General features: G+C 43.9%; 1 protein-coding gene across 1 annotated transcript in view; it reads left to right on the top strand.

The window, feature by feature from the left end:
* LOC117224800 (uncharacterized) overlaps nt 1–21,776 on the top strand; it is a 610,978-nt gene that overhangs the window by 88,768 nt on the left and 500,434 nt on the right. Inside the window, exon 2 of the mRNA XM_076524388.1 lies at nt 12,081–12,251. Within this exon, the coding sequence (XP_076380503.1) occupies nt 12,088–12,251 (164 nt within the window). The 5' untranslated portion in view covers nt 12,081–12,087. The remainder of the gene's footprint in view (nt 1–12,080; nt 12,252–21,776) is intronic.

Raw genomic sequence — 21,776 nt, 5'->3', positions numbered from 1 at the left:
TCTCTGGCGCACATAAATCTCTATCGAACCAATTTTCTCCCGGACCGGAGGGCGCTGGGCGGACGGAAGCATCAAGCGATGAATTCACGCGGCGCGCACGATATTTCCATAATTTCAATAACGCGTACTTTCTCGCCGACTTAATATGCCGTAAAAATAATTACTCCCGCGGAAATGGATCCGAGAACGATCGCAACACCCAGTCGCAGAGTCCTGGGTAATGATGACGGTACGTCGCACTCGTCTACGGCGGGGGAGGGGAGGGGGGGGGGGTCGGATAAGAAAGACGTAACGTCTGGCGGAGCTGTTGGAACATTTACGAAGAACGAAACTCAACAATTTTTCAGAAAATTAATGGAAAATCTCAGACTTCGCGGTAATCGTGTATCGAAGACCATTTAGGATTGCTTAAATTTCAGTTGTTTCTAATCAATCGAATTATTTTAGGGTAGGCGAATGATGTATTAACTTGAGTCTTACTTTATAACTAGGCTGATATACTACTGATATACTAGACTTATATATTTATGGTGTACATGGATGCATGAAATTTGGGGTAAATAGATTAGAAGAATTTTAGGGTAACAAAACTAAATTGTATTCGACGCTGACAATTTTTATTTTGTAAACAGCTCTGCAGTTTAGGCAGCCTGTAACTAGCCTGTGGATTTTATATATTTATGGTGTACACGGATACATGAAATTTGGGGGTAAATAGATTAGAAGAATTTTAGAATAACAAAACTAAATTGTATTCGACGCTGACAATTTTTATTTTGTAAACAGCTCTGCAGTTTATTCGTTACAATTTGAAACACGTATATTTCTCACATTGGCACGTATATTTTACATCCATGGCAGAGTTTTGTGGGTGTTCACGCGTTTCTTTATTACATATAAATAATTTAATATAATAAATATATATAATATATAAATAAAATAAATGATGTCGATCAAAGAAGCAAGGGTGACGTCAACATCTTTTGCAACATTAACCCTTGCACTACGATCTTCTTCGCAACTAAGTCCTTTTTCGCCGTTGATAATTTCTCCGATAGAACGACACAATCCTCGTTTCTCGTATGTCCACAATTACGTTTCCTCCTGCACTTCGCTAACAGAAAAATTAAATTTTCTTTCGACTCAACGAAACGCGAAGGTCGCTTCACGATTTCCGAACACGAGTCTGACTTATAGTGCAGCGGGTTAACGTTGCCTTCGCAACGACTGGAAATCCATTACAGCTAACGCGACAGCTTGCATATTTAATACCACACATTGTCAACCATCACCTGTCTCGACAAAAAAAAAAAAAAGAAAAGAAGAGAAAATACGTGTACCCAGGACGTATCCATCGACGGTGATGCATATCCAGTCAAGGCGCAAGGGGTGGCGATCGCGTGACGTATCGCGGTGGATGCAGGAGCACGAACTTTCGTCGCTCGTCGCGCTCCAAATTGTTTCGCCGCGGCGTGTCAGCGCAGGAATACGTCGCTTCATTTTTCTCTCCCTCCCTCCGCCGGTGTCTGCGCAAGTGTATTTTCCCTTATCCCTTTCGCAGAGACGGGCTGGTCCTCTCGGGGAACGCGTTTGTCGGCCCTCGAGTAGGTGTTATTGTGTTACCCGGGATACAACGAGTTTCAAGATGCCCGCTCCGCGCGGCGAGGCGCGCTGGAGCATACACGGATCCCGAGCAAACGTGATTATTTTTCGCAATTTGCTAAGCAGATGCCCCCATTGTGCGGAGTTCTGCTGTCGTGGCGGGAGTTTGTTTCCACCGCCCCTTCCTCGTTTCCTCCTCTTGTTCCTTTTCCTCTAACCTCTCCTCTCCGCCCCGTTCCGTTCCGCGCCGAGCCGAGCGGAGCGGAGCGTCGACGCCGCGGCGTCGAGCCGCGACCAGCGACAGGATTCTCCCTTTTTTCTTCTTCTTTCCATCTGCGTGTACACGTTGGCTCGTGTGCACGCTTGTTCGCGTTTATTTGCGAGTACACACCGGCGCGGTCTTCTTTCCCGCGCAGACACACACTCGTGCACAGGCGCGCGACACACACACATACCACGCCGGCCACCCCCGATCTCCCGTTCTCGCCAGGAAACGCGTTCGTTGATACACGCAGACGACACACAAAACGCGCGAATCCACGCACGCCGCGCCGGGGGCTGCATATTTTAACCAACTTGCCTACGCGCATTGTCTTCGAAGCGTCCCCGTCTCGCTGCGCTGTATGCCGAGAGAAATAATGATCGTACCCAACAGCATCATCCTGCTCCTCCGACTATTCTTCGCGGGAGAGCAAAGCATCCGTGACAACAATGTTGCGCCGCGCTCGTGAGATTGCGCGAACCGTGTCCTTTTCTTCGCTTCGATTGTCACCCACCCCCCAGGTACCGACCGACCGCCGCTCCCGCGGAGGGTGAGATCGCTGCGAGGCTTCTTTCGCGGGGTATCCCGTCTCTGTTTTCAGCCCGAAATGTTCCCGGCGACGTACTCGTCGGACGGGGCCTGGGCTTGTTTCCTTTCCGGCGGCGCGTGCCAACCCCGCGGAAGCGTCCGTCGAACCCGACCACCGCACAGTCTTCGATCCTATTGGGTATTTTCGGCCGAGGATCAAGCCTTTGCACGCGTTATTTTGACGTTATCAGATTTGTTTAGATTTACGAAACTGTTAGAAGCGTAACTGTTGTATGAGTCACGATACTCGATTTCATATGTATTAACCCTTTGCAATCGAGTGGCGACTCTGAGGCGCCACTAAAAATTGGTGTACTATTTTTCAAAATCATTGTAAGGGCATCAGACCCGTTTATATTTTAAGAAACTGTTAAAATTGCGTCGTACTTGTCAGTAGGCTCAATTTCATGCGCATAAATTTGCAATAAATTATATAAAATAGAAATACTGTAGATCAGAAGTCATGTTTTGGATTTCGAATTTAAATAGCTTCGACTGCAAAGGGTTAACCCTTAGCGCTCCGAAGGCTCCGCTACGGAGACATTTGTCATTTGTTCCGTAACTCCGAAGGCTCCGCTGCCTTATCGTCGGCGTTAGCAATTGTTATCTGTAGTTAAACACATGTTGCAATTCTCATCAAATTATTGATTCCTTTCAAACGTTCTAAAGTTAAAAAGTCAAAAAGTTATTGCGTTTTAAAAGAAGAGCGAACAATTTTGTGGCCCACTTTATATCACCTGAGAACAACTTACAATGGACAGCTTTATTTAAAATTACATTAACACGTCTTTTCGCACATTTTATTTGGCGCCTACTCGAAATCATCGTAGCAGCTCAGGGTTAAGAAACGTTCGCTCGAAATTGTCCAACTGGTCAAGGCGAGAATCAACCCCTTGAGCGGACTCCGCCCGAAAACCGGTCGGCCCCTTCGAAGACGTTGAGAAGAGAATCGACATCGATTGGCCTACATAATCGAATCGGATTCATGCTTAATGAGCTCATTGTACGTGCGCACGGGTACAGCTCATCGAAGCGTGATGGAGGCATCGACGTCGTCCTGGCATTCTCGCTGATTCGACTACGTGACAGTTAAATTGCCGCTATCAGGAGGCGACGTTCGAATTGTTCCATGCTCGGAATCAATGGGAATCAGAGGGTCCCGCGTTTGCGCACAATTATCGGAGTTCCCTTTTTCTTTTCGAGTGATTTATCCGCGAATCGGATCGATTCCACACGCGACTCGAAAGGTGACAAATGAAACCCGATACGTTGGAATCTATCGTCGTTGCGTCGCGCGTAAATCGTCGCTGATCAATTGGATATCTTGTTGCTCACGCTTCCGCGGAGCAATCAGGAAGCGAACTTCCTTTCGTCCGCGAACTATGGTCTCCGTGACACTAATTCGAGGTACGACGCGACGGGCCGAAGTGTGTCACTATCTAATTGCAATTCGCGCTGGAAATAGTTCGCCGGCCGACAATGTTGCTCAACGACTCGAGCAATCGTTGAACGAAACGTTTCAATCCATTAGCGCTCTCGTAAGCGAACGCACCGGAGCGATACACGCCGATTTTTGTGAAATTTTCGGAAAAGGTAGTTCTAGATAAAATATTCGACGCGCATTCTTTTTGTCGCTCCTCGTTTGCATTTAAGGGGTGATTAAAGTTGTTGAAGTTCTGAGGATTCTTTCATAGGATTATAAGATTACATTTTAATGAAAATCGTGTACAGTTTAATCCTTTGCACTATAACAACGAGTCAGACTCGCGATGATTTTATACGTGATCCGTTAAATGCAAACATTTGTTTCTTTTGAATGGAGATAAAATTTGATTGCTTTGTTATCAAAATCTAGGATCCAAAGTAAACGAAGACGTACAAAATAGGATTATAAGATTACATTTTAATGAAAATCGTGTACAGTTTAACCCTTCGCATTATAACAACGAGTCTGACTCGCGACGAAGATTTTATACGTGATCCGTTAAATGCAAACATTTGTTTCTTTTGAATGGAAATAAAATTTGATTGCTTTGTTATCAAAATATAGGATCCAAAGTAAACGAAGACGTACAAAATACAAAAATTGTCTCGTTCTATCAGGGTAATGATTGAGGACAAAGAACAGCTGATCAAGATAGCTGCAAAAGAAATCATAGTGCAAGAGGTTAAATAAATCTTGTCATCTTTACGAGGGGTGCGAGAGGGTGACACATGTTAGTCACGCTTAGGACCCGCTAGGTTTAGTGTCAAATGGACGATTTAGTGTTAAATAGGTACAGAAAAATGAATAGAGTAATTTTTCTCAGAAATGCTCGGAGGTCGGAATTGAAACCGGCAGATCTGAGAATACTAAGTCGCGATTCTTTGTGCTTAATGCTAGAATAAAAATGACGACTTAACTTTTTTTATTTCTAATTTTTTTCCACGATTCGAAAGCAATTCGGAGGCCACATGGCGCGATTCAGCGATTATCAACAATTATAACAACGAGCCGCGAGGCTCGAATAATCGTATCTCCTCTTCCCAAATTGTCCATTTTCGTTTACAAGCTGAAGGAAAATTAGGGAAAACTTATTGTACCTACCATGTACCTTGTATTATAGCTCCGCGGTTTTTCTTATTTGACTCACACCCAACTACCCTTAGCATCGACGTAGCAGTAAATTACATAGACGTAGAACCGAGGAAAAATTCCAAGGAAATTCACAGCAACCCGAAAGGCATTTCCGGGATTAAATTACTGTACATCTTCTCGCAAAAGCGTCGTATTTGCATACAACACGTTCCGATCAAAATAATACATTTCGCAACACGTAGCTGCGTACGATGTACAGAATGAATCTACATTTTTCACATCATTGTATCCTTAAATGGCGTATCACGCACGGTTCGTCTCTACTTTTCCCATTTTTAATGGTAACGTCGAACATCGTTTTGCGTTTGCGGGAATTCAAGACGACGTTTCTCGATAAAACATATGCGTACAGTGCGTGGTCGCACGTTTCATTAAGCGTGCAAATTAATTTCTCGAACTACAGAGGATTCTGCGAAGGTTAGTAGCTGCAGAGCTCGTCGTACCGGTCGAGGACATTCGAACGTAAATCGAAGTTCCAACGATGGATAAAGGTAGTCGATTTGCATCGACAGAATTCCGGATGGTCGTGGAAACGCGGGCGTCGGTGGGTTAACGTGGACCGTTCAACGACACGTTAATTTCCCTGGGACAATCGAGCCCCGATACCGTTGTGCGTTGAAATTCTAAGCCGGGTTGCCCCCTTCCGACTTTTGAACTTCGCGTATCGCCGGTGGAAAAGCCCTTCGGGAAAGTTTCGCGAAGCTCGAGTTTCTTCCGGTAGAGCGATCGGATCGCGAAACCGACGAATTCCGAAGAATGGATCCCACGAGAGGCTACAAGCATCGTCACGCAGCTTGCTTCCTGAAGGAGTTGGCCCTTTCGACTCGTCTTTACCCGAACCCCTCCGGCCCGCTCGCGATGCGCAATGTTTCGCCGAACGCGTGCACGACTTTTCGCCGCGCCGCGCCGCGCCGGGACGAAGGGGTTACGAAAGTGCGCAACGCGCAAGGTTAACCCCGTTCTTGCTCTCGTCTTCTCCTCTCGAGGATCTTTTGAAGCTTCGCGATTTTGGTTCACGAACCAGAAGCTGCACGAGTACTGCTGGAACGGCCGCCGGGCGGGTTAAACAGATGCTGCCGGAAGAAGGAGGGGAGGGGGGTGGGATTTAAGTAACGAGTGTGCTTAAAATCGTAACGGGGACGGATGCGCATGTAACGAGACACGCGGTATCTGGTATTTACTTGAGTTGACAGGCTCACGGTTGCCCGATGCGACTCGCGAGAGCGACGAACGAGAATTATGTATCGGCCGTAGAGTGGAACGACGGTGGGAAGAGTGCACTTGTTACGAATTATCCTTGAATTGTCGCTCGAGTGTTCCTTGTTATATCGCATCGAATTATACCTTTTTGTGCGGGCAATTTTTAGGTAGACCGGCGATTCGGTGAAAGAGCCAAGATTATTGGAGTATCGATTAGCGGTGAAAGCGATACGGCTTGTTGCGCCGCGCGCATATCATAATTGCCCCTCCGCGATATGAACAATAAAACCACCGTCGGCTTCCTCCGCCATTTTTAGCATATTAAATATTCTATGCGTCGCGTAGAGAAACTGATGCATTCCTGGAGGTATGGGCGAAATTGATTTTCCCGTCAATTTAATCCTTCTGTGGATAATTGGATAACCGGGCAACTCGCGTGTTCCCGCAGTTCGTTTCATAATACTTCACGTTCTTCCCGCAATTCGGCGTCGGAATTTCGGGCGGTTTTAGTGTTTCGAATATTATATTTTCGAACCGTTTATATATGTATTACGTTCGAAACGATCGCTCTCGTCCCGATCCGGGCTGGTTAAATATTAGGTCTACCGGAATGTTCTGTCCGCATTTCAATTGAAATGTAACACAATTTTCATACATTCAATAATATTTATCGTAGAATATACTTTCCATCGTTGCTTATTGACTTCTTGCCAGCGTGACGGCAACTTGTAAATGCCATTTTCAAAAAATGATTCATTTTTAGAGGCGAAGTGCTTGGTCGACATCAACTTCGGTTTTGAATTTCTTTTCCTGTAAAAAGTTTTGCAAAGGGAGAAACAAGTGATAATCGGAGGGTGCTAGGTCCGGGGAGTATGGCGGATGCGACAGAATTTCCCAGCCTAGCTCTGCGATTTTCCGACGAGTCGCCGAAGCAGCATGTGATCCGGCATTATCATCGGTAGCCATGTTTTCACGATCGCGTCTCGCTTAATAATGACACGAGACATCTTTGTTTCAGTTCATTTAGGAGAGTACATGCGCGCGAATGCAATGATAAAGAGAGATAGTCGTACATGTCTCAAATCAACATGTGCGTATGGATTGAAACTCGAAGTGACACTATCGGACAGAACTTTCCGGTAGACCTGATATTTATATTCGGTGTTAACGATACAAGAATAGTCACGATCAAGACGTGAAAAGCTGCGACACAACTTGCGCCGCGCGGCAGACCTTAAGAATCCTTTTAACATAATTTAACGCTTTCGATGCGTGGGCGGCTGGGTAATACCGGCACGCTCGAGATGTGGTAATAAACATACTACACAGCAGTTTAATTGCCGGGGTACTTTCCAAATCAGATAATAGACATTTTATTGAATTCAGAGCCTGTAAAGCTGTGTCGGTGGTTTGTCGTTGCGGCAGACCGCGGACGTCGATAAAGTTAGACATTTCTTTTACGTTTAGAAAGTTTCATCCGCGTGTTATAATAACGCGCATGGTACGTATATCTTTTTCCAAGAACGCAGGATACAGTAATGTCTCCCTAATCGACGCTCAGATTGTGCACAAAAATGGACAACTTGAGAAGAGGAGATGCGATTTATTCGAACCTCGCAGCTCGTTTTTATAGTTCGGCTCGAATAATTGTATCCCCTTTTCCCAAATTTTATAGTTGTTGACACTCGACAATCATAAAAGACGAGCCACAAGGTTTAAACAATCGTGTCTTCTCTTCCAAAATTGTCCATTTTTGTGGACAACCTGAGCGTCAATTAGAGAGACATTACTGTATTTGGGAAGTGAGTAGAACTTTATTCTGTCTTTCAAGAACTGAATAATATTCATACCTAATTTAAGGCCTGTCAAGATGTGACAAGGTTATGTCAAGGTTATGTCAAGGTTTTAATATCTAAAGTACGTCAGTTTAGCAATGAGCAGGAGGAAAATTGAATGTACAATAATGTCTCCCTAATTGTCATTGTATCTCAATTTATCCAACGGAAGGAACGATAGGTTTTTCAATGTATTTCAATTTCCCGAAATACGCGCGTCGACACTTTCTTAAACTCTGAGATTAACCCTTTGCACTCGAGAAGCCATTTCAACCGTAAATCTAAAGTAACTCCTCCGACTTGCAGTATGTCCATTTTATATGACCGAGTGCATTTTACGCGTATGAAATTGAGTCTTCTGACTCATGCAACAGTCACACCTTGAACAATTTTTTAAATCGAAGCTTTACGAATCCAAGAATTATTCTGGAACGTGATACAAACATTTTAGCGGCGTCTCGGGTTTTTACGAAAGCTCGTTTCTTTTTTCGAAAACTGAGCAGTGGATGGAGCAATTCGGTCCTCGGATGCTCGATCGACGAGCGAACCTCTACAAGAATTTCACAGTGACTATAGGAAATCAGAGAAAAAGTTCGATTGATTTGATTTCAACCCTAGATTTCGATAACAGAATAATCAAATTCTGCATCGCGATCCAGAGGTACCGAGTAACATTCGCGTTCGGTGAACCGTGTCTGAAATCTTCGTCGCGAGTTTGAAACGTCGTTACCGCGTAAAGGGTTAACGGAACTGTCAGAGAACTGCCGGCAGACGAAGCCGTGTCATTCGGTCGTAATTTTCGCTTGAATTCGGTCCGGGCCGGATAGGCGGCGCGCGATAAATAAAAACGTTCGAAAACGCAGACACGACGAAAGTTGTAGGAAAACCGGGAAAGAGAATGACCGGGCTCCGGCGAGGGGCAGAGGAGGGGAGAGTAGGCGTCACAGTGGTGGCAGCCAGCTCTGAAAGCGCCCATTGAAATGACTCGCGGCGCTCCGACGTATGCGAATCATTAATTGAAATTCCGTTACGCGAATGCTAGGTGCACGGCCGAAGTATACTTAACCCGTGCGCGGCGGTCTCACGCACGCGTAGCTATTGCCGGCGTGTCTAGGGACAGGCTCGAACACCGTAGGCCAGATTCTATCGTTTTTATCGAGGTAAATGAGCGGGCTCGCACGCTTAATTAGGAGCGCGGTTCCGCGGGCATCGCGTTCCGCTTAGCGCCGCCGCGACTGTTTCTGCGCTCGGCCGCGATGAAAATAATTGGGCGAAGCGAGCCGCGCCGCGCGTTAGTCGCGTGTCGACGGAACGCCCTGCAGAATTAACGGCACATTTCGAAACAAAACGACGATTACGGAGGTGTGTGCCGGTCGATCGGCGCGTTTCAAAAGCAGCACGCAAACGCTTTTATTTTTACGCCGAGCAATTATCGGCGGCGGTTGCTCGATTGAAATAATTGAAACGTTTCATCGAACGACGTTTCGCAAAGCCGATCAACGTAAACAATGAGATTTCCTTCCGAATGCAACTGACATTCAGAATATAAGCTGTCAGTTTGCCCACTTTTATCGCGGAGCCGCGATATCCGCGATCGCGCGCCAACAAATTCGAGGCGCAATCACGGCGCAATCTACGTAAATGCATGCATACGGTGTCTATTCTTATTTATTCGAAGCTCGTCGATCGAGTCTCACGATTTGTTCCCCACAAAAAACTGTACACTGTATGATAAGAACAGTTTTTGGGCTACAGGCTGAATATAAATATTTTTTTTTTTATTTAGACGGCGCGGTCGATCTCCTGAAAATTGTTTTTGGAATATTCGCTATTTTTACGGGAATTGTTTGATGATCCATTTTGCAGACTATCGAGACGCATAGTGAAATACAAAGCTTGAATTGAATATAAATATGTTTTCATTTAGACGGCGTGGCTGATCTATTTACCATTGTTTTTGGAATATTCGTTATTTTTATGGGAATTGTTTGATGGCATCTGTGGTGCATCCATTTCGTAGACAACCGAGACGCATAGTGAAATATGAAGCTTTAATATAAGCTTTGGGAGAAATATTGATTAATACGATATATTTATCTCGATATTTATTAATTGATTAAATTGAAATGTTCGAAAATTGATTTTCACGTTTGCCACTTCGAAGGTTTTTCCACTTCGAAGGTTTTCAATGTAAAGTAGAGTGCTCGTCAATAACTCAATTCTAGATAAAAAAATGAAACATATTGTTGCGAATCTCTCTGTTTTTCTCGCGTCGCGGCATTTTATTCACAATTCATATAGAATATAATACAACACAATTCAATTATATTGCAGATCTTCGAATTATGGTACTTCCGGGAAATTAGAGATTACTGAGATCATTCGAAGCAACTTTTCCCTATACAAAAATGTTCTCCGAGGCATCGTTTACGAGTTATTGACGGAAAACAGTGACCAGTGAGAGGCGAGCTCGGCTGGCGCAAAGCGGCCCAGCCAACTAGCGCACGAAGCCCAGTTCCGCTCATTGGCTCGGCCGCCTAGCGTCAGGCGAGCTCGCCCCTCATTGGTCATTGTTTTCCGTCAATAACTCGTAAACGATGCGTCGGAGAAAATTTTTGTAAAGGAAAAAGTTACTTCAAATCACCTCGGGAACTCCTCATTTCCCGGAAATACCATATTTTTGGGTATTAATACCGTAATAATCTAACCCTGTAGAATATAACACAACACAATTCAATTATATTACAGATCTTTGAATTCGTAATGTCGATCGTTCGACGGCCCGATCTCGACTCTCGACTGTCTGTTCGTACAACTATTCCGTGGCAATCCCTATCTTCCATTACTTGATTTGGACAAGTCGCCGTAACAATATATATTGATAAAAAAATGACCAACCATAGAATTCAAGCAAGAAGACCAACCATAAGCGCAGGGATCGAGTGTAAGGGTTGATCTGTCCCGCGCATACGTATTACGAAATAAATAAAACGATTACAGTAATGTCTCCCTTACTGTCGCTCAGATTGTCCACTAAAATGGATAATTTGGGAAGAGGAGATACGATTATTCGAGTCTCGCGGCTCGTTTTTATATAATCGTGGACAATTTATGACTACAAAACTAAACCGCAAGGCTCGAATAATCGTATCTCCTCTTCCCAAATTGTCCATTCTTGTGCGCAATCTGGGCGTCGATGAGAGAGACATTACTGTATACAGCAACGTGGTCTCAACTAACGCGACCGGAATATAGCTGAAACAAAGTAATTCGCGCGGTAAGAGAACTCGCGATCGCGCATGGTTACAATCTTCGCCGATCGTTCCTCTAATCGCCTAAACCGTGATAAAACTAGTTTTACGCGTACGCGAACCATTGCAGCAAGTTTCGAATCGATTGGCCACCGGTGCTATACGCTGGCACAGGCAAACAAAGTAGCCGGGAGTCGCGGGGGGGGACGGAGAGGCAGCGCGTTTCAGTTTCGTCTCGCAGCGATTTTTCCGGGCTCTTTCGCGACTCTGTAGCCGGGCGGTAGCTCGCCGCGTAGCCGCACGCGACTCTCCGGATCGCTCTTTCGAAGTTCACCGCGATATCTCTGTGATGTCTGCCCGGCGTCCCCCCCTCCCCCTCCCCCGTGCAAGAGAAAATGGCACTTTTGTGTCCCGGTTACTAATGCGTCCCGTAATAATTTCGTTTTTTTTGCCGACTACCTTTTACGCGCGCGCTCGCCGCGCCGTCTACTCGCCGCAATTTCTAGACCGGTCGGCACTCGCATCCTTCTGTCGCGCGTTCGGACCGCATCCGCGGCCGCGCCCGCACGCGGACGGCGCACACGTGTGCGCCAGAAAAGAATCGGCCGTAAAACGGGCGGGGCGGGAGGGAGGGAGGAGAAAGGAACCCGGCGAGTTTTATCTGGTCGGCTACCTGACAACAGGACATTTTGTATTATTTGCAGAAACGACATGGACGTACGGACAGAAAGATCTCGAACCGCTGGCCGGATAGCGCCGACCGGACGCGTTACTCCGACCATACATCAAACGGCCGGAGGAAGAAGGAAGGCGATACCGGTCCCGCCGCCCCGGGTGCCAACCCCCATGCCCACCGCCAACAATAATCAACAGAAGTAAGTAAATTATGTCACCGATATATATCCCACCCCTCCTTTCCGCGGTCCCTTCTTTCGATGCGAAAATATTGTCGAGCCGGGGGCTCGATACCCGGCTCGACACGCAGACGGAAAAAGGGCCGCTAAAAACACGGTTCCGACCGGCAGTGGTTCTCCGTTCGGCCGGCCGCCGAAGTTTCGATGGCCGGAGGGCAGACGCGCGGGACCCAGGGCTCGTCGCCTCGTATCGGTTTCCATCGCAACGTTTTGCTCGATGATGCAGCGCTCGAATACAAGTTCCGTCCCGCGTCGAATGTCGAATGTCGAATGTAAGGGGACAGACGCCATTAAGTAAGTGGGATTAGGCGAGCGCGCGCGGAGTTTGGTCTCGACTGATCAAAGTTTACCGAGCCACCGGTCGGTCACTCTGCCCTCTCCCAACCAATTCCAAGATGTTTCCTGGCCTCTGTATTCTGTATAGAGAGGAGTCGCTAGCCCGCGTAGTTTCCGCTCGGGAATAGCCAGTAATTCCGCGTTCGATTCAATTACATTAGACCTACGATCGCCGGGACTCGCGTCGGATTGTTCGCGCGAAAATCGAAATTTCGATCGGGATTACGGTGTGCGGGAGGCGTTCCGATATCGGAGGCTCGTTGGTTCTCCCTTCCACTGGGTTTTCAATCGTTCGTACGACCGAGGTTCGAATGTTTATGTCCGGTAACGCGGGGAATGGATGGATGGAAGCAAAGACGGGGTGATTAAGGAGGAAATACGAAGGAACTAAGTGGATTAATGTATTGTAGCAGTCATGAGAATGACGAAAGAATTCACAAAATACTTCTGAAGAAAATCGACAATTTTTAATATTAATTATTAAGAGTTAATTTTAGAATTATTATTAACAGTTAATTTAAATATTATTATCAAGAGTTAATCATTTTGTTTGTTGTTCTTAAAAAATGATTGCTCTGCTAATTGTTTTGCTAATTAGTCTGTCATGCAATTTAATTACGCACTTGCGTATCAGAATACGTTTTCGTATAACTGAGATTATGCTCGTTCAGATAATGAAGGTAATGAAGGTTCCGAAGCATTTCGGATAACGAAGGTTCGATTATGAGTTCGTATATCAGAGGCGGAACATTAATGCGTTCGTATAAACAAGATGATGATAAACGAGGTTCTGCACAGAATTTTAATGTAAGCGTCTTATAAACAATCGTCGTGGCCTTTCTTACTTCGTCCGACCTCTGTAAACAACGTAGTCACTGATCTGCGGATTTTTACGTTAATATCGGTTTTTACGATCGCAGGAATTGGAAACGAGAAAAACTTTCCCTCTATTGGGGATTCTTTCTCACTTGTTCCAGAGAGATAAAAATCTTGCTGAACTTCCCTGAAGATTTTACGATGCTGAGGTTTTAAGCGGATTCGCAAAGACGCGAGCTGAAATTAAATTTTCGATCTCGTTGCGCATTCATGATATCGTAGCCGGAGATTCTCGTGAATTAACTTTCGGTGACTTCACAGGTTGAATAGCTATCGCAGACACATTTTAGAATCAACATTTCTCTATTGGCAGGAATCAGCTGAAAACTTCTGTTCGATTCTATTCGATTAACTTGCTTAATAATAGATTTTTACAAATGCTTGAATTTACTTTTATCGAGACTGCAGAGATACATTTATGAGGAATTTATTCGATAAATTTGTCACTTCGGACAAATATTACAATAAAAGTCGCTAAAAGTCCGAATAAATGTTGTTGCTTTAATACAAAACTTATCGTGCCAATCAGAACGACCGATTCGACATAATTTATTTTAAACTTGTGAAAATTATATGGCGAATTTTGTAAGAAATGATTGAATACATTTCTTAATACACAAACACACTTTGTAATGAAAATAGCAAGATGACTAAATAAATTCAGTCTTGCTATTCTTATGAAGCAACACGTGTCAACAATCTTTAGTACTCTTTATGATTAAAATTAACCATTCACTTCCCAGCTTTTCTTATAAACGTCTCTTTGGCGTCGCTAATCGCATAGACTAATCGTTTAATCATTACGATCTAATGCGTTCATCGTTAAGGCTATAAAAGACTTGGAAGGCTGGATGGTAGCTGTGCCACCACTAAAAATTTGTCGAATCTATGAAGGTACAGTAATGTCTCTCTAATTGACGTTCACATTGTCCACGAAAATGGACAATTTGGGAAGAGGAGATACGATTATTCGAGCCTTGCGGTTCATTTTTATAGTTTCCGATTATCAGCAACCATAAAAATGAGCCTCGAGACTCGAATAATCGCATCTCCTCTTCCCAAATTGTCCATTTTTGTGCACAATCTGGGAGTTAGTTCTGTATTCTCCGACTTGTAAATAAAAATGGACAATTTGGGAAGAGCAGATACGATTATTCAATCCTCGCAGCTCGTTTTTATAGTTTCCGATTATCAGCAACTATTAAAACGAGCTGCAAGGCTCGAATAATCGTATCTCCTCTTCCCAAATTGTCCATTTTTGTGTATCAAGGAACGAGTACCTTTCTCGCGAAAGAATCGGACGCAGTTATTAGGATCATATTCGCGCGTATCGCAACTCGATGCGTGCACAACTTTGCTCGCGAGGTTCGAAGGTTTCGCACGAATTTCTGGTTTCATTGGGCAGCGAGGATCGGCTTCATTAAGTACTTCTCGCCGATGCAACAGAGTGCGAGCAGTTCGTTACGTCTGATTAAAGTTCGCGAAACCGACCACTGGCCACTTCGCTGACCTCTCCGGCCAATCAGCATCGACCACACGTTGGACCTTGTAAGTATACAGATTTTCGGAATTCCTTTACCGCCGTCACTGTAACGCCTTATCGAGTACACGATCATCGGTGTAACCACTTTTTCCGCTCACAATTAACGGTAGTTAAGTACAATGTAAAATGTTTGTAGTTCATTTCTGTTCTTTCGAATGTCATCAACCTTATGCGACTTTTTATTGTCATGTTCGTGTGGATTTGTTGCTGCAAAATTATTAAGTCTTTCATTATCGAAGCTGGTCTTTGATGTTGCCGCTACATTATTTATCGTATTATTCCTCGTATTATCGAATATCAATGTGATTGTTTCGTGTAGTTCGAAGGAGCTATTTACCCGGAAATAAATAAATGTAGATACATATATATTATACATATACACATATATATATATATATATATATATATATATATATATATATATATATATATATATGAAATATTAACTGACATATTGTATCATTAGCAATCGGAAATATTATCGCTGGAAAATTAATTATAGAATTCGTAAAATGACAACATATTGAACGTACGCATGCATACACATGTATATGGGTAGACGCAAAACGATAACATAATGTAATTTAATATTTGGTTTAAAATGCATCACGATGTAACGCAATACGTCCGACCAATGCAGCTGCTCATTACCAATTATCGCGGTTCGCGAAATTCGATGTAATAAACGTTCAATTTATACGCACATTCTTGCGGTAATAAATGGAATTGAAAATATCAAATTACTTTCTGGTTAAATTACCTCGTTCGGCGAACGAACTTCGGAAAAAAAAAATGCATTTTCGCGACATCAATGACAATCGAGAGTAACACGACCGTGCCGTTTCAAAAATTGTGTCGACGACCGACGGTCCTCCCATCGAATCGCGCAGAAATAAATCCTGTTTCGGTATACATTTCAAGAAACATTTTTGCTCGCAGAGATCGTATAACAGCGCCAATTTCGAACATGGACTTTGCTATACGATACGCTACGGTTACTACAACATAGCGTAGGATTCACCGACGCAATCGAGTTGAAACTTAGATTACATCAACGCTTCTATCTAGCCGCGCGGTCCGGGGTAGATAGAACTCCCTCGAAACAAAGGTTGGGGGGACCGTGTAACTTGCTTATTCACAAACCTTCGAGATAGTCTGATGTTAACCAGGAAAAAAACCGTGCACTATTTATTTAGTGCCATGCACTGTTAGTAAACTGGTTATTTAAACTATGCACTATTAGTAAACTGGTCCCGTTTTTCCTTGCTTTTCGAAACAAAGGTTAGGGGGACCGAGTAACTTGTTTATTCACAAACCTTCGAGATAGTCTGATGTTAACCAGGAAAAAAACCGTGCACTATTTATTTAGTGCCATGCACTGTTAGTAAACTGGTTATTTAAACTATGCATTATTAGTAAACTGGTCCCGTTTTTCCTTGCTTTTCGAAACAAAGGTTAGGGGGACCGAGTAACTTGCTTATTCACAAACCTTCGAGATAGTCTGATGTTAACCAGGAAAAAAACCGTGCACTATTTATTTAGTGCCATGCAGTGTTAGTAAACTGGTAATTTAAACTATGCACTATTAGTAAACTGGTCCCGTTTTTCCTTGTTAGGGTAAATATAGGTATTACTGTGGTTTTTTAACGAAGATGAACTTTGAGAAGGAAAATAAGACCTTTTACGGCAATAAATTGACAACTTGGCTATATCTATTATTCTTTAACTTGAATATTCACTTTTCTCAAGATATTGGATCTCCGAAAGCATAAATTTCATTGAGAAGCGTAATTTAAAGGAATCACACGCGTGCATATATTACTGCGGTTATGTTACCTATTACTGCAAGGCAAATATTGCGGAGGGTTCGATTACTGCGTGCCAAGGTTGATATAACCTATTTTCTTTTCAATATACACACGCAGCTGCAATTCCTAGGACCAAAGCATTCTCACTGCCTCACTTCACAAATTAAGCATAGGTACTCTAAGGTACATAGTTCGGTAAAGCACCGCAGTAATGTGGATACATATGAAATACTATGCGCCAAATACTGTGTTAGTAAATAATATCTCAGGATAAATGATAGCGACAGTGTACGTTGATCTTTTACCACAGTAACGATTACTTTTTCTAAAAATAACGCTATAATGAACAGTTTATTATTAATTACCAAAATATAAATGCCCCTCGAATCAGGATTCATAGCTGCCATTACGAGTATTAAAACATCCGAATATCAAAAGTCAATAAATAAATTAAAACTACTGTCGTAAATTAGCAATATTAAACGTGTACAAAATTATGACATTCATTCTTAGAAGGTTACACACTACAAGACTTTATTACTTTGGTAAAATACTATGCGCCAAATACTGTGTTAGTAAATAATATCTCAGGATAGATGATAGCGACAGTGTACGTCGATATTTTTACCAAAGTAATGATTACTTTATCTAAAAATAACGCTATAATGAACAGTTTATTATTAATTACCAAAATATAAATGCCCCTCGAATCAGGGTTCATAGCTGCCATTACGAGTATTAAAACATCCGAATATCAAAAGTCAATAAATAAATTAAAACTACTGTCGTAAATTAGCAATATTAAACGTGTACAAAATTATGACATTCATTCTTAGAAGGTTACACACTACAAGACTTTATTACTTTGGTAAAATACCATGCGCCAAATACTGTGTTAGTAAATAATATCTCAGGATAGATGATAGCGACAGTGTACGTCGATTTTTTACCAAAGTAATGATTACTTTATCTAAAAATAACGTTATAATGAACAGTTTATTATTAATTACCAAAGTATAAATGCATCTCGAATCAGCGTTCACAGCTGTCATTACAAATATTAAAACATCCGAATATCAAAAGTCAATAAATAAATAAAAACTGCGATTGCTGTTACTCGCGTGTCGTAAATTATCAATATTAAACGTGTACAAAATTACGAAATTAATTTCTACATGGTTACACACTATAACATTCTATTACTTTTGTAAAATATCGCAGTGTTTGGGGCGTCCGCAGTAATACCCACACGTACCCTAAGATCACCGTCGGACGCCGCGATACCGACCGTCGTAGGAAAGTCTCCGTTTCTCGTCGAGCAGACCGGAAGAGACCGGGTCCGGTCAGCCTCGTTAATCGAAGACCGGGCCGACACGACGTCGCGATTATGATGGAGTCATAAAATGTGTGGGGCGCGCGCGCGCCTCGGCGAAGCACTTACGCTGCGGCTTCTGTTTCTGGCTGGCGTATTCGGGCCACGTAGAGGACTTAACGGAACGTAGCATGCCCACCGAGCAAGCAACGAATTCATTTCCCAGACGTCCCATATTCTCTGACGAGTTGCATTCCCGTCGGTCGGTCTGCTTCAACTTCGGAACTGTGTCCCCGCAGAAGCTCGCGCGCGCGCGCGCGCTCGTTGCCGGGTGCTCTCGGCTCGTTTAACGATCTCGATAACGCGATGTTGCGCAAATTGGCTCGATTATTATCGGCCTGGTAGAGTCTGGCTTCGAGAGCGGTTCTACATGCAGCGGATATACGCGCGCAACCGATCGACGAGTCGCCGACCCGACTTACCGAACCCCGGGCTCGCTGGAACAGAGCTTGCCGGTTCGACCGAGATCCAGAGGTTCCGTAAATATGTCGCGACTCTTTTCTTTTTTCTCGCCGCGTTTCCGCGCGGGCGAGGCGCGGACCTTGCAGGTGTGCTCGCCGCGTGTTTTCATCACGGAAGAAGGGAACGGACGCTCGTTGCGGGCCACGCGCCGCGCGGCCGCCAGCATTTCCACCGGGGCTAGAATTATACATACGAGAGAGGAACGAGTGTAACCGGGAGTTGAAAATAAAATTCAGTAATTCAGCGGCGGTATCGCGGCGCCCCGGCGAGTTCGATGGTTGGCTGGCTGTTCAAATTTTTAACGAGTCTCGCGGAACCGCGAAATTAATTACTTAACGGTTGAAGTTTTTTTTTTCCACGGGTGGGAAATGAAACCGCGCGCTCTCCATTTCCGCCGGTTCATTCTCTTCTGTTCCGCGACGCGGCGTATATGCATCGACACCGGCTCCTTTGTGTTCCGCCGGATACACGTCATTAAAACACGATAAGTGTCGCTACTTGGCCGATGCGCCGTCGGCTAAATGATTTTTTTTCTCGCGCTGTCTCGCTGCCGCACTCGCGCGAGCCGAGTGGCGGCGTGAATCGTAATGTCGCGCGGGGTCACTGAATGATAATCATCGTTACGTGCCGGCCGGCGACGCGCTAAACAGATTATTCATATTCTAATGGATCGACTGTCCCGCGGAAGTCGACGCGCCGTCGACTTTTCTTTTTCTTTCTTTTTTTTAAGCGATTCTATTTTAAAAGTCGAGGTCCCGCATCAGCCGCCGGAAAGTTTCAGCTAACAAGGGTTCGGCTACAATGGAAAATGAAAGATTCCGGTTTATTAACCCGTTTTAATTCCGAGCCGCTTCGTTATTTTGTGCGTCATTGTTTACATTAAAGTCGAAGGAAATGAAACACGCGGCGATTGCTGAGTCGCTATTGTTTTGCTTTATTTGCGGGAAGAAAGGCTCGATCTAAATCCTGTTGTTTTCACTTGGCACGGAATCACTCATTAGCAAAAACAAATCGCAATCGCTTCGTTTAATTACTTGATTCGTATCGATGAGACACAATTCAGTATAATAAAAACAGATGGTGCACGGTTCGTAGCATCTTACATAGTTGGCCCTTAGGATTCGTTTTTACTTATAGATTCGGGAAGTTATTTGCACACAGAAGAAAACTTTTTTAGGTCTCGTAAGAAACAGAGATGAAATAGAAATTAATTCTTTATCCAACTATTTTAATTATTTCAATGTGATAAGTGTTCTTAAATTTTTCGCATTCGTCGCACTAGGATCTTTCTCACACAGCTTTGTTGTTCACATAATTATCGTTAATAGATCCCAGCAGTCGCTATAGATCTGCAGTAATTATAATTGCCAAAGATCGACGACAAAGGAATTGCTTATTAACACAGAAGAAAACTTTGTTTAGGTCTCATAAGCAACTAGCGGTTGTGTGTCTGTCTTTTACGTTTGCGAAAACGAATAAAAAAAAAATGGAAAATATGATGACGGGATGCAGCCGACGCGATAGTTGTCAGTGTCAATGAAAAAAGTTGAAAAGTACGCTGTTTCGTCGTCGGCACTTTTCGCTAGTGTACCAAATGACGATATATCGTCGTTCGGCACTAAAAGGGTTAAAGGTCGTAATAAAAGGAACAAAAATTTTGGTTACAAAAATGCGCAAGTTCCATAATCACCCTGCATAAACAACTAGCGGTTGTGTGTCTGTTTTCCACGTTTGCGAAAACGAATAAGAAATACAGAAAATATGATGACGGGATGCAACCGACGCGATAGTTTTCAGTATGAATGAAAAAAGTTGAAAAGTACACTGTTTCGTCGTCGACACTTTTCGCTAGCGTATTAAATGACGATACATCGTCGTTCGGCACTAAAAGCGTTAAAGGTCGTAATAAAAAGAACAAAAATTTTGGTTACAAAAATGCGCAAGTTCCATAATCACCCTGCATAAACAACTAGCGGTTATGTGTCTGTTTTCCACGTTTGCGAAAACGAATAAGAAATATGGAAAATATGATGACGGGATGCAGCCGACGCGATAGTTGTCAGTGTGAATGAAAAAGGTTGGAAAGCACGCTGTTTCTCCCGTCTCCTAGGGTGGTCGCGTTATCGATCGTTTCGGAAAAGTCGATTCAACGAGAGAGGGACAGATAGCTTGTCGCTTGTACCCCGTACAAATATTCGTCGTTCGTTAATCCCCAGCTTGCGATCTAACGAGAGAAAGGCTTGGAGGGGGCGAACACGCGGAGGGTTCCAGCCGGGGCGGGCGAAAGAGAAGCGGCCAAAGGTAAGAGATTAGAGATCCACAACTTATCTCGAAAAGTGGTTTTCGTCGTTGTACAAGTGGTCGTAAGCGGCTTAAAGCGGTGTCCGTTCACGTGATTTCAGTGGGTGTCTCGCGCGGCTTTAACGCTTGCTGATAAATCTGCATTCTATTAATTAAGGAGTCGGCCGGGCCTTCGTCCGGTCGACGCGACGCGACGGGCCGTCTTCGAGCAGGAAAAAAACAAGCATCCTCCGGGGAAAGAAGCGTGGCCCGAGAACGCTATAGTAGTTTTATGCGCCGTTTACGTAACCGCTGTCGGAGAAAACCTCGTCGAATTAAGGTCCTTTTTAATTTTATTCAGACGGTCCAATTATCTATTCGAACGACGCTTGGTTTTCGCTCGCATTCGCGCTTCTTGAAGACGTTCGTTCCGATTTTTAACGAGCGTTATCGTTGATATACACAGCAAGTAATACGTATATTGAATAAATAACTCGTAAATTGATCTTTGCGATCGCAAATTAAAAGATTCGCGACGCGCCATTTCGACGGGTCCCGTAAATCTAATTTTAACGCGAGTCTTGACGCCATCGCGCGAGATCTCACGAAATTGTGGAACGCACGATTAAAAAAAACGCGCGCGTATGTATGCGTTCTCCTGTGAAAATAACAAAAACAATGTTGCTTCTATTTGGCCGACGATAGAACTTTCGAAGAACAACAGATCGTATTCTTATCGGTTCTCGTGAAACGGGCAAAAATGTCTGCGCCGCCGACCGTATATCCGCTACAGACGGCGCGCGATCGTG

Source organism: Megalopta genalis, chromosome 9 (genome assembly GCF_051020955.1).
Source record: "Megalopta genalis isolate 19385.01 chromosome 9, iyMegGena1_principal, whole genome shotgun sequence".
NCBI lineage: Eukaryota > Metazoa > Arthropoda > Insecta > Hymenoptera > Halictidae > Megalopta > Megalopta genalis.
The sequence above is the reverse complement of the archived record's forward strand: the minus strand, read 5'-3'. Positions and strand labels throughout refer to the sequence as shown.